Source organism: Lonchura striata, chromosome 9, assembly GCF_050655825.1.
Source record: "Lonchura striata isolate lonStrDom1 chromosome 9, ASM5065582v1, whole genome shotgun sequence".
In the NCBI taxonomy this organism is placed as follows: Eukaryota; Metazoa; Chordata; class Aves; order Passeriformes; family Estrildidae; genus Lonchura; species Lonchura striata.
In genome coordinates this window covers 4,810,913-4,825,153 of record NC_140711.1, presented here as the reverse complement: position 1 = coordinate 4,825,153, position 14,241 = coordinate 4,810,913, and the positions used below count along the sequence as shown (strand labels likewise).

General features: G+C 46.4%; 1 protein-coding gene across 1 annotated transcript in view; it reads right to left on the bottom strand.

Annotated features, from left to right (window-relative positions):
• The window catches only part of HS6ST1 (heparan sulfate 6-O-sulfotransferase 1), a 190,488-nt gene extending 183,886 nt beyond the window's left edge, over positions 1-6,602 (bottom strand). Inside the window, exon 1 of the mRNA XM_021538029.4 lies at positions 5,792-6,602. Coding sequence (XP_021393704.2) covers positions 5,792-6,309 — 518 coding nt within the window. The 5' untranslated portion in view covers positions 6,310-6,602. The remainder of the gene's footprint in view (positions 1-5,791) is intronic.
• Positions 6,603-14,241: the final 7,639 nt, after the last annotated feature.

The following is a 14,241-nucleotide window of genomic DNA, read 5'->3' as shown; positions in this document are numbered from 1 at the left end:
GGAGCAGAGGCCCAGGGAGAGGGCAGCATTGCAATGATCTCCTCCTGTAACTCCATCTTCTCTAGCAGTGCTTTCTCCAGGGGAACACGACCTCGTCCAGCTCACGTTCTCATATCTAACTAGAGATATCCAACCCCAGCCTCCTGCAGGGAAGAGTCCCCAGCACATTCCCCTCCTCAGTCACACCAGGTAATTCTGCAGCTGTTCTACCAGGCAACATCACAATTTTCATGCTATTTTTCACCTAAAGCCCCTACAGCACTAATGAGATCCAAATTCCTTCCATCACAGATTTCCTCCTCTGAAGCATAAAGCTGGCACAATGGCATTGCTGGAGATCATATTGGTTTGCTATTCCTTGGTAAGTGTTCTCCATCTCACACTGACAAACCAGGACCCTTCAGCAGAGCCCAGAAAACTGGGCTTGGCATTGCTGTGGCCAAGAAGTGGCACACAAAATGTTACAAACTCTAATAGCTAAGTAATTAACCTAAAAAATGTTTCCCTGCACTAGCATGATGGAACCCATGTGCATCTACAGAGTACCAGTCCTTAATGACTCTCCTTATAATGGGAGTATCTAGCAAACCATCCAGTTCAGTTATTAATAAAATTCAAGCCAGCTCTTCTGAAGTAATTATTTCAAAATTGTTAAAAAAACAAAAGGGAAAAAGAAATAAACAACTGAGAAAAATGAGAAAAACAACAGGAATAAAAAGGAAGAGGTGATTATCCAAGGGTTTACTCTGAATACTGAACACTTTTATTTGTAGAGCAGGAAATGATAACCAGAAAAAGGCAAAATCTGAGGTCTAGGCAAAGAGTGTTTGCAAACTTCTAAGCAAAAAAAGCAAAATGACTACGTTATGATGCAACTTTTGTTTAAAGATTAATGAAAGCCAGCCAAATGTCTCATTTTGAAAAATCAGGTCAGTACAAATACACATATATCCTTTCGCTTTGTCAACAACAGCAACAAAAACCCAGTAAGAGTAATTAAACCTGACATACCAGCCAAAAGTCTCAAGCTTAGATAAATACAGTACACCAAACCTAAGGCAACTATTTGAAGAGTTCCAATTTCTTGGTAAGTGTATCAAATTTAAAGATTTCCACTACAAAACTACCTGGCCCTTTAGAATTGTTTGGCTGTGAAAAACCACCCTGGCTTTGTGGGTGAGCACAACCAGGTGCAAAAAGTTTCCTATCAGACTAGGAGGATTTAAAATATTCCTCCTGCTAGAGGTTTGAGAAATGATCCAGGCTACTTAAAATAGCTTTATATTGATATTTCTCCACTGGTCTTTATGATGAACAAGTCTGAGTTGAACTGGTGAGTGGAAAAAAATGCCCCTTGCTCCCTGCAGACAGGTATTACTCAACATCCAACACATGCAGATCCTAAAAAAATGACAAGCCAAGCTTTTAAAAAGTGGTAATATTATAAAAATTATTTGGTAAAGCTTTTCATTCTCGAACAGTTGGTTTCTTGACAATGTGTTTCTGCAGCTCACAAGCACACGTATAATAAAAACCTCATCAAGAATAGATATGTAGCTGGAAGCTGTGAAAGTTCACACTTCAGAAAAATCAAACTAACAAACTGCTGAGCCCTGTTAATTGTTTCTTAAAAAAAAAAAATCCCAAGCCAAAACATAAGCTGTAAATAGCTAATCAGAGAGATTCTTGACTGATCTGCATAACAGCAAGTTCTATTAACCTGACATGGATTTCTTACATAAAAGTATGTGGATTGCATTTTTTTTTCTTTCTACACATATGAAATCTTGAGAAAAAAAAAAACTGAAATCAGAAGCATGCACACACTTTAGTTATTTTTGTCCACAGAAACCAAACTCCTATGACAGACTAGCACAGAAACCCATACAGAAAGCCAAGGCTAAGTTCATGTCTTGAGGCAGCTCATTAAAAAAATAATAAATTTTAAAAATCTACACAGTGCTAAAAGTGCGTGTGTGTGTGAGCTGGGCCAGCAATGCCCAACCAACGCTCTACCAGCTCCATGGGCTCTCCCCAGCAACAGGGAGCTTCCAGAAATGCACTTTTAAAGGAGCTGTGTGCCTTGAATCCTTTCCACGTGAATAACGCAGCTCCAGGAAAACGCCAGCTTCGATGCTCTTGTTTTCACCAGGCAGCAGAAACCAGCGGGAGAGCAACAAAGCCTGGGATGTCTGGGGTTTATTCAGGGTTTTTTTTTGGAACAGGCAGGAGGGGAAACACACAGAATTCCTTTGGTGTAATATATTTTGTTTTATTGCTTCTGCAGCACATTAGAATCAAGTTCACGGATGAAGTGAACTCCAAGTACAAGTTCAGAACACCCAGGGCTGTGCTTCTGTGTTGGGAGCAAACAAGGCACTAGTGGGTCAGTTGACAGATTTTTCCAATTCTGGAAGTCAAATTAAAGAAATGAGTTTGGTATTTTTTCTTGTCAGAATCAACTGAAGAGATTTTCAGTGAAATAAAGTGGAGGGAGCAGTTCACACTTTCTGCTTGCACCATCAGCATGGTGACTCAAGGCACGCATCCTAAATTTGCTTCTTTTTTAAAAAAAAGCCTTTTGCAACCGTTATTTGTGCCCAACAGCACAAGGAATAATGAGGCCTCCATTCCCCAAATCTTGGAATTTGCCCTCTACTAAAGCCATGAGAGAACTGCAGCTAAGTGACTTAACTGATAAGCACAGCCAACTTCAGAGTTCCTTGGAGTCCCAAGTTTTACAACCCCCCAAAAAATCAATCTTTCTTTCACTGGCTGTGTATAAAACATAACATTTGCTTCAAGAGGTCCAGAAGCCTTTTGAATACAAAACAGGAAAGTCACCAGGAGGGGGTGGGAAGGGGGTAAAAACCAGGACTTTTTTGGAGTGCTGACCCATTAGAGCTAACACACCCATCCCTGACACTGCATCAATGCAGAAAAAAGAAAGAGAGAAAAAAATGCAGCCTTTTGGCTCCTAATCATTAAGTCTGACACAGAACAACTGAACAATGAAGAAAGTTGAATTGCATTGCAAATTTATGTTCCATGCCCAGGTTATGGAATGTAGTGCAATAGGGCACTGGGCAGCAACAAAACTGCATTCCTTACAGAGGGAACAGCTTGAACTCATGATTTGTGCATGTGGGCAATACTGAGTGACCTTCATGCTTTCAGCATTCACTAAAGGCAGATTTATTTGTAATCACAAGTCAGCTGTTTTGTTTTTGGGGACAAACATGTATTTGGAAGAGCAAAGGTTTAAACTTTGTATTAAGCAGCAAATGCAGAAGCCAATACATTAAGCTTTAAAAGCTGAATTTGAAGACTACACTCCAACATCCAGATTGGTCAATATTAGACTCTGAGAGAATGGTTGTTTGCTGCTCCTTTTTCTGTTTCCTTTGAGAGATATGTTCATACTTCAGTTCCATTAGAAAACAGGAGCCTCTCTAGCAAATACCTTATCTAAAAAGATGTCCCCTTTCAACTTAAGAGATCCAACACTCACAATGGACAAATAAAGTGATATTGCTCTTGCTGTAATGGACATAAGACTATCTGTATTTTAACAAATAAGACCCATCACATTTTTATTTTAAACAAGCACTGCCTGTCTCTTATTTGCAATTTTCTAAGGCATGAATTAAACCACATTTTGGATAAGGTGCCAACTGAACTGGACTGCAGTACAACAGATCCTAGGGCAGTATTATTAAAATAGCCAGCAGCTGGTTGCACTAAAACCATCCCCTGGATACAATGATCAGTAAATTCTGGGTTTTGTTTAACAGACCAAGGTGATAAACCATAGATGATCTAAAGCTTCTGCATCATAGTCCTTGAACTCCTGGAAAAGAAGTTCTAACTTAGATTTAAAGGAAGTCGAGAGACAACATTGGGCACAACTATTTCTTGATATGCAGAGACATGAGGGAACGGGACAGGATTAATGATTTTCCCTGCACATCCAAAAATCAAGACAATTAAGAAGCATGTAGAAACATATCCTGATGTTCCAAAGCAAATGGCAAGGAAAATCTTGTTTACAAGCATGTGAGATAAAGCAACAGACTTTTGATTCTCAACTTCCTGCAAGTTGCTGTAAGGAATTTAATTGCTACCTCACAACCTGATGTGCCCCTTTCTCAGGTACCTGTACAAAAAACCCATCTGCTGAACAGAAGAAAGTTGAATACTGAACATGTAACAAATTTTCATACAAAACTGCCAACGGAAGCACACAAGGCTCTGAGACAATTCATAAACCCACAGAGGTCTTTATATAAGGTTAATGGTTTGCTAGCCAAGTGCCAAGGTTCACAAAACGGGTAATTTTTGTTTCTTTTTTTAAATCAGGTTTGAACTTTGTGCATTTTTCCTAACCACACTTCACAAAAATCTCAGCAGCAACCTAGATGGGCAGAGGATATTTTACTCAGAGGTGTTCTCAAACACCTTATTAATAAGAGAGCACAGGAAAGCCTCAACCCTTCAGCTATGTACTTCTGTTTGCTGATGCTGGGTCAGGCAGCACGACAGCAGTCTGAGCATACTTGGATGACTAACACTGAAACGGGCTGAAAACAGCAGCAATCATGACAGAGACAATAAAGAACCCCGGCAATTGCACACAGCTCCAAGGGAAGAAATATCATTAAGAACTGCTTTTAAAAAACGCAGGGAAAACACAGTTATGATGCCCAAACGTGCTTTCTTAAAGGCCATTTTTCATTAAAGGGATTATGTATAATATTAACAGCACACCCATAAATAAAGGATATGGCATAAGGAAATATGAGCATAAAATCTTGAATGAAACTTGAAGGCAAACAGATTACAAAGTGTTGTAATAGAATGACTAATACGTCAAAGGAACGCGCACAGTGCTAAAAAAATGGTGATAATTATAAAAACTGTCTTGTGAAATGAAAGACAGCAGTACATTGAGCTAAAATAACACCATCTTTTGGAGATCTTAATATACACCCTGCCTTTACTACAGTGCTTCAAGCAGAAAATTTCTCTGAAGCTTATAATTCATGAAGAGACCAAGCAGAGGAATGATGGGCTAACAGGGCAGAAATACACTGGGTGTTCCACACGGATGTACCGAGGGGTGCTTCAGGATGCTCTCCCCCTCTCCTGGGGCACGCAGGAAGGACACTCCAGCACTCAAGGAACGCGTACAAGGTAGCTGCTTTCCCCAAAAGTGATCACCTCAGGTCTCCCATGGAGATCAACAGCAAGGAACATAAAAAGGGGGTTTAAGGAGTGTTTCCTGCAATGTGCAAAAAGCTGTGTGCAGACTGGGGGAGTAAACCGAGGAGGGAAGCAGGAGCACTGGTGGGCTCGTGTGCCTCTCCTCGGCTGCACTGGAGAACAAATTCAACTGAGGAACAGGGTTAGGGTTACAAAGATAAGCTTGGGACTAAGGGTGGGGTATCAACGGTTCTTAAAAGGTGGCAAGTGATGAGGTAAAGGGCAAACAGCACAAAGATGCACTCGGTGAAGGGTCCTCAGAGGCTGCCAGAGCAGACCATGGGCTCGAGGGCGCAGCGTGCGAGGTGCGTGGGAGGCGAAGAGCAGGAAATTTGCAGGAGGAAGGCGCAGGGCACAGCCTGGAGGACGGGAGGGGAGGACAGGTGAAGCAGCCGAGGGAAGGCTGGGGGCAGGTCGAGGCACAGCACGCCGGCAGCGCCTGGCAGGGGGCTCGGCAGGGGAGAGGCGGCCGCAGCGAGGGGCAGGGCACGGCCGGGCCCGGGGCACGGCGGGGCCGGGCCGGACCTACCTGGGCGTCTTGGCCGCGGCGCTCTCCCGGCGGTCCAGCACCCCGGGCACGCAGTTGGTGAGCTCGGTCCAGTCGGCGTGCAGCCCGCAGCTCCAGCCCGTGGAGAAGCGCGAGAAGAGCCAGGTCTCCCTGCGGTTGGGCCGGTAGCAGGTGCACTTCTTCTGCCCGGGCCGGCAGTCGCACGGCACCTCCAGCCGCACGTTCTGCACCAGGTGGCGGCCGAAGGTGGTGCCGCCGGTCTTCTGGATGTGCAGAAAGACGATCACGTCCTCGCCCTTCATGTCGAACGCGAGCTCCCGCTCCAGCTCCCGCACGGGGAAGTAATACTTCTTCACGTAGTGCGGGTCCGGCGTGGGAAAGAGGTCCAGCTCCTCCGAGTAGGAGCGGCCGCTGGGGGAACCCAGGCTCAGCCCCGGCCCCACGTACTGGTACAGGATAAGCATGAAGCACACCGAGACGGCCACGATCAGCAAGAACTTGCTGGTCCTCTCAACCATGGTCCTTCCCGCACGCTTCATGTGTCACCATCTCCCGGGGCTGCCGGCGCTGGGCAGACTGCGGCGGTGCCGGGGGGTGGGCGGCGGAGCTCCGGCGTCTGTGCCAGCCGCCTCCCCCCGCTGCTCCCCGGAGCACAGCCTTCCCCGGGGGCGGCGGGCCGCTGCCTGGGTCGCCTCGGCTCGCCGCCGTCCCCGCCCGCCCCGCCGCGGGCAGCGCCGGGAGCGGGGCAGGGGCAGCCCGCAGCCAGCCGCTCCGGAGGCGCCGCGGCACAGCGGCAAACTTGGGAGAGACAGAGAGACAGAGAGAGAGGGGCAGGAGGGGGGCGGAGAGGCACCGAAAGGCAAGAACCAGCCTCCTCCCGCCCTCCCTTCCCCGCGCTTCAGGAAGCCACCCCCATTCCGGCGCTGCCTCCGCCGTGCCCCAGCCCCCGCGGCACCGGCGCGGCTGTGCCCGCCCCCGCCGCCGGCTGTGCCCGGCTCGGCTCGGCTCGGCCGGGCTCGGCTGGGCCGGCAGCGAGCGGCGCTTCCTGGCCGCGCCGCCCCGCCCGGCATGCACAGCGCCGCCCGCGCCGCCCCGCGCCCGCGGCCGCGCTCCCACCGGCGGCGGCCCCGCCCGAGCCCGCTCCGCTCCGGCACAGCTCCGGGCACCGCTCCCGGTCCCGCTCCGGACACAGCTCCGGGCACTGCTCCGGCACAGCTCTGGGCACCGCTACCCTCCGAACACAGCTCCGGGCACGGCTCCCGGTCCCGCTCCGGGCACAGCTCCCCTCAGGGCACCGGTCCGGACACCGCTCCGGGCACAGCTCCCTTCAGGGCACCGATCCGAGCACCGCTCCCCTCAGGGCACCGCTCCCCTCAGGGCACCGATCCGAGCACAGCTCTGGGCATCGCTTCCCTCCGGGCACGACTCCCGGTCCCGCTCCGGGCACCGCTCCCCTCAGGGCACCGCTCCCCTCAGGGCACCGCTCTGGGCACCGCTCCCCTCCGGGCGCAGCTCCCGGCCCCGCTCCCCCGCCCAAATCCCCGCCGCTGCACACCCAGGTGGGCTGCGAGCCGGCTGCGCCTCCCCGAAGCTCTCGGCTCTCGGCGCTTCCTTTATGTGCCGCCTTCAAATGAATCCCGAGGAGCGGAGCTGGGCGCCCCTCGGGGGCCCGGTTTCTGCTCCGCTTTGAGGCACATTGCACGGGGATGGGAGCGGGTCTGCTCCCGCTGCGGCCGCCACATGGGCCACCGCAAGGCTCTGGTTGCGGTGTTGCAACTGGATGGGAGAGGAAAATGCTCCGGCCACACGCAGGGTGATGATGGCTGTGAGCTGGAAGAAGCCTGGGCACACACACCATCAGCCACAGAATGTGTGAATAATAATAATAGGTGAAGCTGAGGCAAAAATCGGCAGGGGTATTATTTATAGCAAACTTTCCCAGCGAAATGCTTTGTGCTGCTCAGTCAGGCGGACTCCGTCCAGCAGCAGGGCTGCTGCAGAGTTGGTTTGGCATCTTAAGTCCCCCAAAACAAAGCAAAGCCCTGGGAACGCCAGAATGCCCCGCACGGAGCCGGCTTAGAGCGATCTCCTCTGCAGGGCAGCCCCTGGCAGGGGAAGGTGATGCTGCGAGGGTCGGTGCGGTCCGGAGCCGCGGAGCCCGGCCGGTGTGCCCGGAGCCGGGCATCCCTCACCGGAGCGGCGAGGGGCAGGCAGGACCCGCGGCACCGAGGCAGGTGGGGGTCACTGCCACCAAGTGTCCAGGGAACCCCTGGAAAGCACCACTTGGTGCCTCTCTGAGTGTAAACAGCGGATGAAGCATGGCCCCATGTCAAGGAGTGAGGTTAAAATGTAGTGGCACTCATCCTGCCACCTCATCGAGACCCGAGTTATTGTCTATGCAGAATAAATTATACGGGCAATTGTTAATTTCTAGCCAAAAAATAAAAAGTCTAACTGAAGTGCCTTGTTCTCCTGTCATTACTGATGTTGGATAAAGTTTCCTTAAATTTCTGGTGCTTTTTCAAAATAGGAAGTTGCAATTAGATTTTAGTGCTCCAGCACTGAAATATTCCATCAGGTTACATTTTTTAAAAGCAAGTTTTAGGTTGCATTTTAATCCAAACCAGGTTACATTTTAATCCAAATGCTTTATGTAAATGTAAAGGAATTCATGCCGATGGGTCATTGTTAAACACTGGGTCAAATTTATAATGGCTAAGGAGGAAATGAGAGCCTGGATTTTCATTTGAACACCCTGACAGATAAATCTGCTACATGTTGAGATGGCTGCATTACTCACAAGTTATGGAGCCCCAGTGAGTTATGCAGTTCTTCCCAAACAAGTAACAATAAAATGTTTATAGTGCCCAAAAGCGTCATATGTTGTGTTCAAACCATTCATTCTGTTTGATATTTTCCTCTTAAAAGTCTGCTTCTGATTCTCCTCTTCTCATGTAGGTTAGTTGCTCCAGAAACAATGATGTCATTCTTATGCATAGAGTTCAGCTACACTGAGAAGCAGAGCATAAACCTAATTTACAGGTTTGAAATTTATGTTAAGATTTAGGAAATACACCTATGTAAACATGATGTTTACATACATGGTTGCACTGTACATTGCAGCATAAAAAACACAAAGCAGATTTTTTGATTGCAATGTGTTTGCCTACAGTTCTAAACATGTAAGTATTTAGAAATGCCAGAACTGTGGAGAAATCAGCCATTAAATTATTTCCAGTTACATGAGCAATTGCAAATGAATTGTTTTAATTGTTTAATTGTTTTAAACTCTTAACATATAAAATATTTTGCCCTTTTAGTTATAAAGATGAAGATTATAGATTTCATTATAGATTTATATTTGTGGTAAATACAGTGCCTGTTAGTTTGTGAAAGAACTTACTAAAATTCAATTCATGTAAGATAAACAGACCACAATGGAAAATACAGAGTTATGGCTGAAAATGTGCTGTTTTCTTTACTGCAGCACCTTCATCTAAAAGTGGGGGATTGGGGAACATGCTGAAAGCATAGGGAAGGCCTGTACCTTTCTGATTTACACTTAGACAATTACTACTGCTTTTATTTTTATGAAGTGCTTTGGAATCCTTCCCTGATAATTCTATATGCTGCTCTGAAATTTTGGTATTTTAAAGGTTCTTACAGGTGTGACTTACCTAAAATGATCACTTAAGCAAATACTTAATCTCTGCTTATATTCAAAATTTCACTGAAGACAATGGTAGAATAGTTTTTCACTGCATGGGGAGTTAAACGTCAGGTACCACATCGGTGCTAATATAGATTAGCAGAATTGAGAGAAGATCCAAGTAAAGTTAGAATAAGAATAATTACACTTTCCCTGGCTCTGGCATTGAAAGCAAGAATGTAAAGAGGTGAGAAATCTGACAAATGCAAGTTGTTCCTGCTGCCCCCTGTGATGTACTGTAACTGCCTGTTTATCCTCCAAGTTCACCTCCACCATGAATTTAGCCATTGTCCATCTTTCCAAGCTGAATCTTCCACTCTCAGGCCAGACATCCCTAGGCTTTCCTAATCTAATCAGGAATTCACCTCCCTAGTTCTGACTAGCTCCTGAAGCAAAGCCCAGTTTCATTTGAAGCTGTGGGACTGACAATCTGCCATCATCAACATGCCTAAAAATCTAAATTTTTACACAAAAAGCATTTTGAGGGGGAAGGGGTTTTTTGTGGTCTTTTTTTTTTTTTTTTTTTTTTTTTTCTCTAAGCTGTGGACTAGAGGAGCTGCATTTCAGATTTTCTCTCCACATTTTCCTAGGCAAACGTAAACAGAAGACCCCCCATGGCCCACTGAAAAAGTTTTCTGTCATTTTAGTGTCCATCTAATCCTTTGCACCCTTCCAGTCCAGAACTGTGCCACACTGAGCAGAACCCTCTTACACCACAAACTGAAATATTATGTTTGACACTTCTATAGGAATCCAGTTGATTTTGGAGGATAACCTGCATTCAGTGATTTTCACACAACTGAGTTCCTTCAGGTAGATTTGAAAGGTGTTTTTGTACACACTAACCTGTGTTTGTGAAGGAGCTAACTACAAAATAATTCAGACTGAGGTCAGGCTTAGGTAACTAGCTAAGTTACCTAAGCTTGGTCTACACTCAGCCCCTTTCCTGGCTTTCCTAGCTATGTAAGCCAGCACTCATGATTTATTCATGGTAAAACCTTCCTAGGAATCAGGTACAAGGGTTAGAGATCTTCTTAGAGATAACAATAAATAGACACAAATTTTAAACAGGCAGTTGAAAAGTATTTTATCATTGCTTGCTGCTGGCTATAGGATGCCTAAATATTTATGTTAAATCTACTAAAATATTCTAATCTAATCCAATAAAATATTTAAATGTGAGTTAACACTGAGGGGAGGACAAACTCGGGTATCATCAGAGTATGGCTTATCACAGGAAACCTGCCATGAGAAAAGAACAGTGAGAAATGTGTGAACCACACACCACCTCTGCCACCAAAACCTCAATGAAATACTCATCTCAAAGCTTAATAAATAAATAGTGGCTTTACTAGTGGCAAGGGAAGACTAAAGACTTCTTGACTCAGAAGATACAATAGTTTCCTGTGAACTAGTATAACTTAGTTAATCAAAACATTACAAAAAAATCCTCTTTTAACACTTGCAAAGCCTAAGAAATAACACAAGAAATGTATTACCTTTAAATAAAGTTCTACTACTCACTCTTAAGAAAAACAAAAAGCCTGTGTTTACTTTGTTTCCAAAGTATAAACTCCCCATTACCCCGAAGAGGCTGAAACAAACCGCTTGTAACCTCAATTCAGCTGTTTGGGTTTATGACCCAGCTCCTTTAGGAAGATACTGTAGGATGGGCATGTGATACTCATTTGCTTTGCTGATGTATGTACAGAATATCCAGAGTGAATGGGGAGGGGTCACAAACCACAGATCATAGCCGTTCACCTGAAATATCAACATTCAGACCCACAGCAAAGTGGAGAACTCTTGGTTTTCTGCTTTAAACTGGTTTTGCTTGTCCACTGCTGCTGCAGCATCAGTGGCTGTTACCAGCCCTGCACATTTGCACAGAGTGGCAGCACTCACACATCATTTTCCTCTGATGCTTGTACTTCTAGTTGGAAACCTGTAGCAGTTTGTGAACTCTAGTGTAAATACTGCACTGCCAGGCTGGGCACAGCCCCACAGAGATCCCACAGCCAGCGAGGTGATCACTGATCCCTGAGCACAGCACGGCTCCGCTTAATCAAGGGAAGGAGGTGTTGAATGATGCCAAAACCTGATAGACTCAGCAAACCTGGTTCTGATTTCAGGCTCTGTTGGGGACCACAGGAAAATTCTGCTGTTTGAAAGGTACCAAAGACAGTCCTAGAAACCCTGGCAGAAACCAAAACAGTGAAGGCACTGGCAGTTGTCCTAAACGAAGGGAAGTGTAACTTCATCAGCTACAGAGGTCAAATCTGTGTTTTCAAACAACCTTCACAGTGTTTATGGTATAATCCTGCTCCCTCCCCTCATATGGCTGCCATGGATCTGTACACATGTCACTGTCCTGGGTTGTAAGATAAGTGTGGATTCTATTTTATCTGTCAGAGGTGGGGCAGGTCTCTGCTGTTCATGGGGCAGTTTTTTCTTTATCTTCCACAGCCAATCCTCCCTCCAGGAGATATCCTCTGTTAATGGGCCAGTGAGTGTCCCTGCATGGCTGAGAAAATTCCATCATCCATGGGGAGATGCTGTGCCCAGGGGAGGAGCCAACATTCCTACCTGGATCCAATCTGACCTGGGAATAGCACAGCAGCCTTTCCTCTTGCATTCCCAGAGGAGCAGCTTTCTTCCCCCTGCATTCCCAGAGGAGCAGCTTCCTTCCCCCTGCATTCCCAGAGGAGCAGCTTTCTTCCCCCTGCATTCCCAGAGGAGCAGCTTTCTTCCCCCTGCATTCCCAGAGGAGCAGCTTTCTTCCCCCTGCATTCCCAGAGGAGCCCAGGCCCATCTCCCCCAGCCCAGAGGAAAACTCCCCCCTTGTGCAGGATCCTGCTCCAGCAGAAGCACAGCTGGCACTGCAGGAGGGCTGAGCCCCCCTGGGATGGGATTGCTGCCACCTCCCTGACACACAGGGGGACAGGGCATGTTCTGACTCTGGCAGGGTTTGGTTTTATTTTTGTTTTGGGTTTGTTTTTTTTTTTTTTTGTACTATTGCATTTGTATTTTAATTTTCCTAGTAAAGAACTGTTATTTCTCTTCCCATATCTTTGCCTGAGAGCCCCGTAGTTTGAAAATCATTATAATGCAGAGGGAGGGTGTTTACGTTTACCATTTCAGGGGAAGCTCCTGCCTTCCTTAGCAGACACCTCTCTGTTCAAACCAAGTCACTTAGCAGGATATCAGCTTATGACTGCTAAAACAGAGTCAGTTAGTTAATAATTGTATTTTCTCTCTTGCAAAGGGAAGATGATTGAAACAGACCCTCAGCAAGAGCCTTCATGTGCAGATCAGTGCTTGAGAGATAAGCAGCAGTGGAGCTTCTCAAAGCCACAAGTACATGTTGCATGTTGTGCCTGCAGATGCCAGGCTTCCATGTGTGATGTTGGAAAGACCTGAACTGATTTCTCAAATGCACAAATGCACGAGTCCTGTCGGAATCCAGAGCTTCCCTCTGGCTGCCCTGGCAGGTCTGGGACCCTGGCAGGGGTCAGGAACCCCCCTGGACAGAGCCTCAGAGACACTGTCTGTGATCTCTGTCCATGGAAAAGAGTTTTCAATCTTACAGCATGAATTACCAGCTCTGAGTGTTTGATATAAGTAATAATTAAGTGTGGCACGGGTGCAAAAGTAAAATTTTAGGATTCTAGATGAGGGGTCCAAAGGGCACAAGATGGAGGAAATTGGGTGTGCCTTGTCCTTTTTCTCCTTCTTCATGCCCTCCATGTTTCACTGTGGTGTTGGCATTTTTCTGTTGGTTCAGGCTGGGGACACACTGTCCAACGTAGGTGACAGATATTGGCACGTTCTTGTAAATCCAGCCCAGGGAGTTTCTGGTATTGAATGTTTGTCACATCCCACTGAGGGCAGAGCCCCACACGCTGCCCTGCAGGACAGAGCTGGGCAGGGCAGCAGAACATGTTAGAGATAAACAGAATAAACAACCTGGAAACCAGCACAGACCAATTATGGCTTCTGCTTTGGCAGCGGGGCTGAGACAGAGACTTTCTACAATCTCGGGATCATCAATACCTCAGATTCTGACAAAGTCCAAGCAGGAAGCTGGGACTGCAGCTGAAGAATATATAATTTCTAAGTACTAATCCTTGTAAGGAAGGAGTTTGTAGCTCCACAAGGTGCCAGCTGTTCCCCATTCAAACTCTTTTTTTCCCCCTGTTTGTGCCACAACAGCTGCAAGATGCTGCTGCCTGGGCTTGATGGAAAGGACAGGCCTATTTGGCAGTGGCATATTATTAGCATTATCCCCCATTCCTTCATGGGGATTAAATAAATGTAAAGGGAGCTTGGCTCCTACAAGATTTCACTTCCCCTGAGTCTCCCTGGTGCAGCAGCTGTCCACTGGGACATGCCTGTTAGCAGGGAACAAGTGGAGCCCATTCAGCCTTGCTCTGTAAAACCCCTCAGAACACAAATCCTTGGCTCCTGGCAGGGACATCAGTGTGATGTGTTTAGAAACACCAAGATACTCCTGTCATGGAAAGCAGGCTGCAAAGTTTTTGGCTTTCTCCACATGTATAAGTTGTAGCTCTACAGTCAGAAAATCAAGTTTTAATTAAAAATATTTCTCATTTTCACACTACATACAAAAAATCAAACCTCTTAGTAGAACAATACTTCTTTAGTTCAATTTACATTTAATATCTCTTTTTACTTACCACAAAAATAGTTTTCCATTCATAAAAATAAAATTTAACCTACTATCTCAACACACATAAAAAAT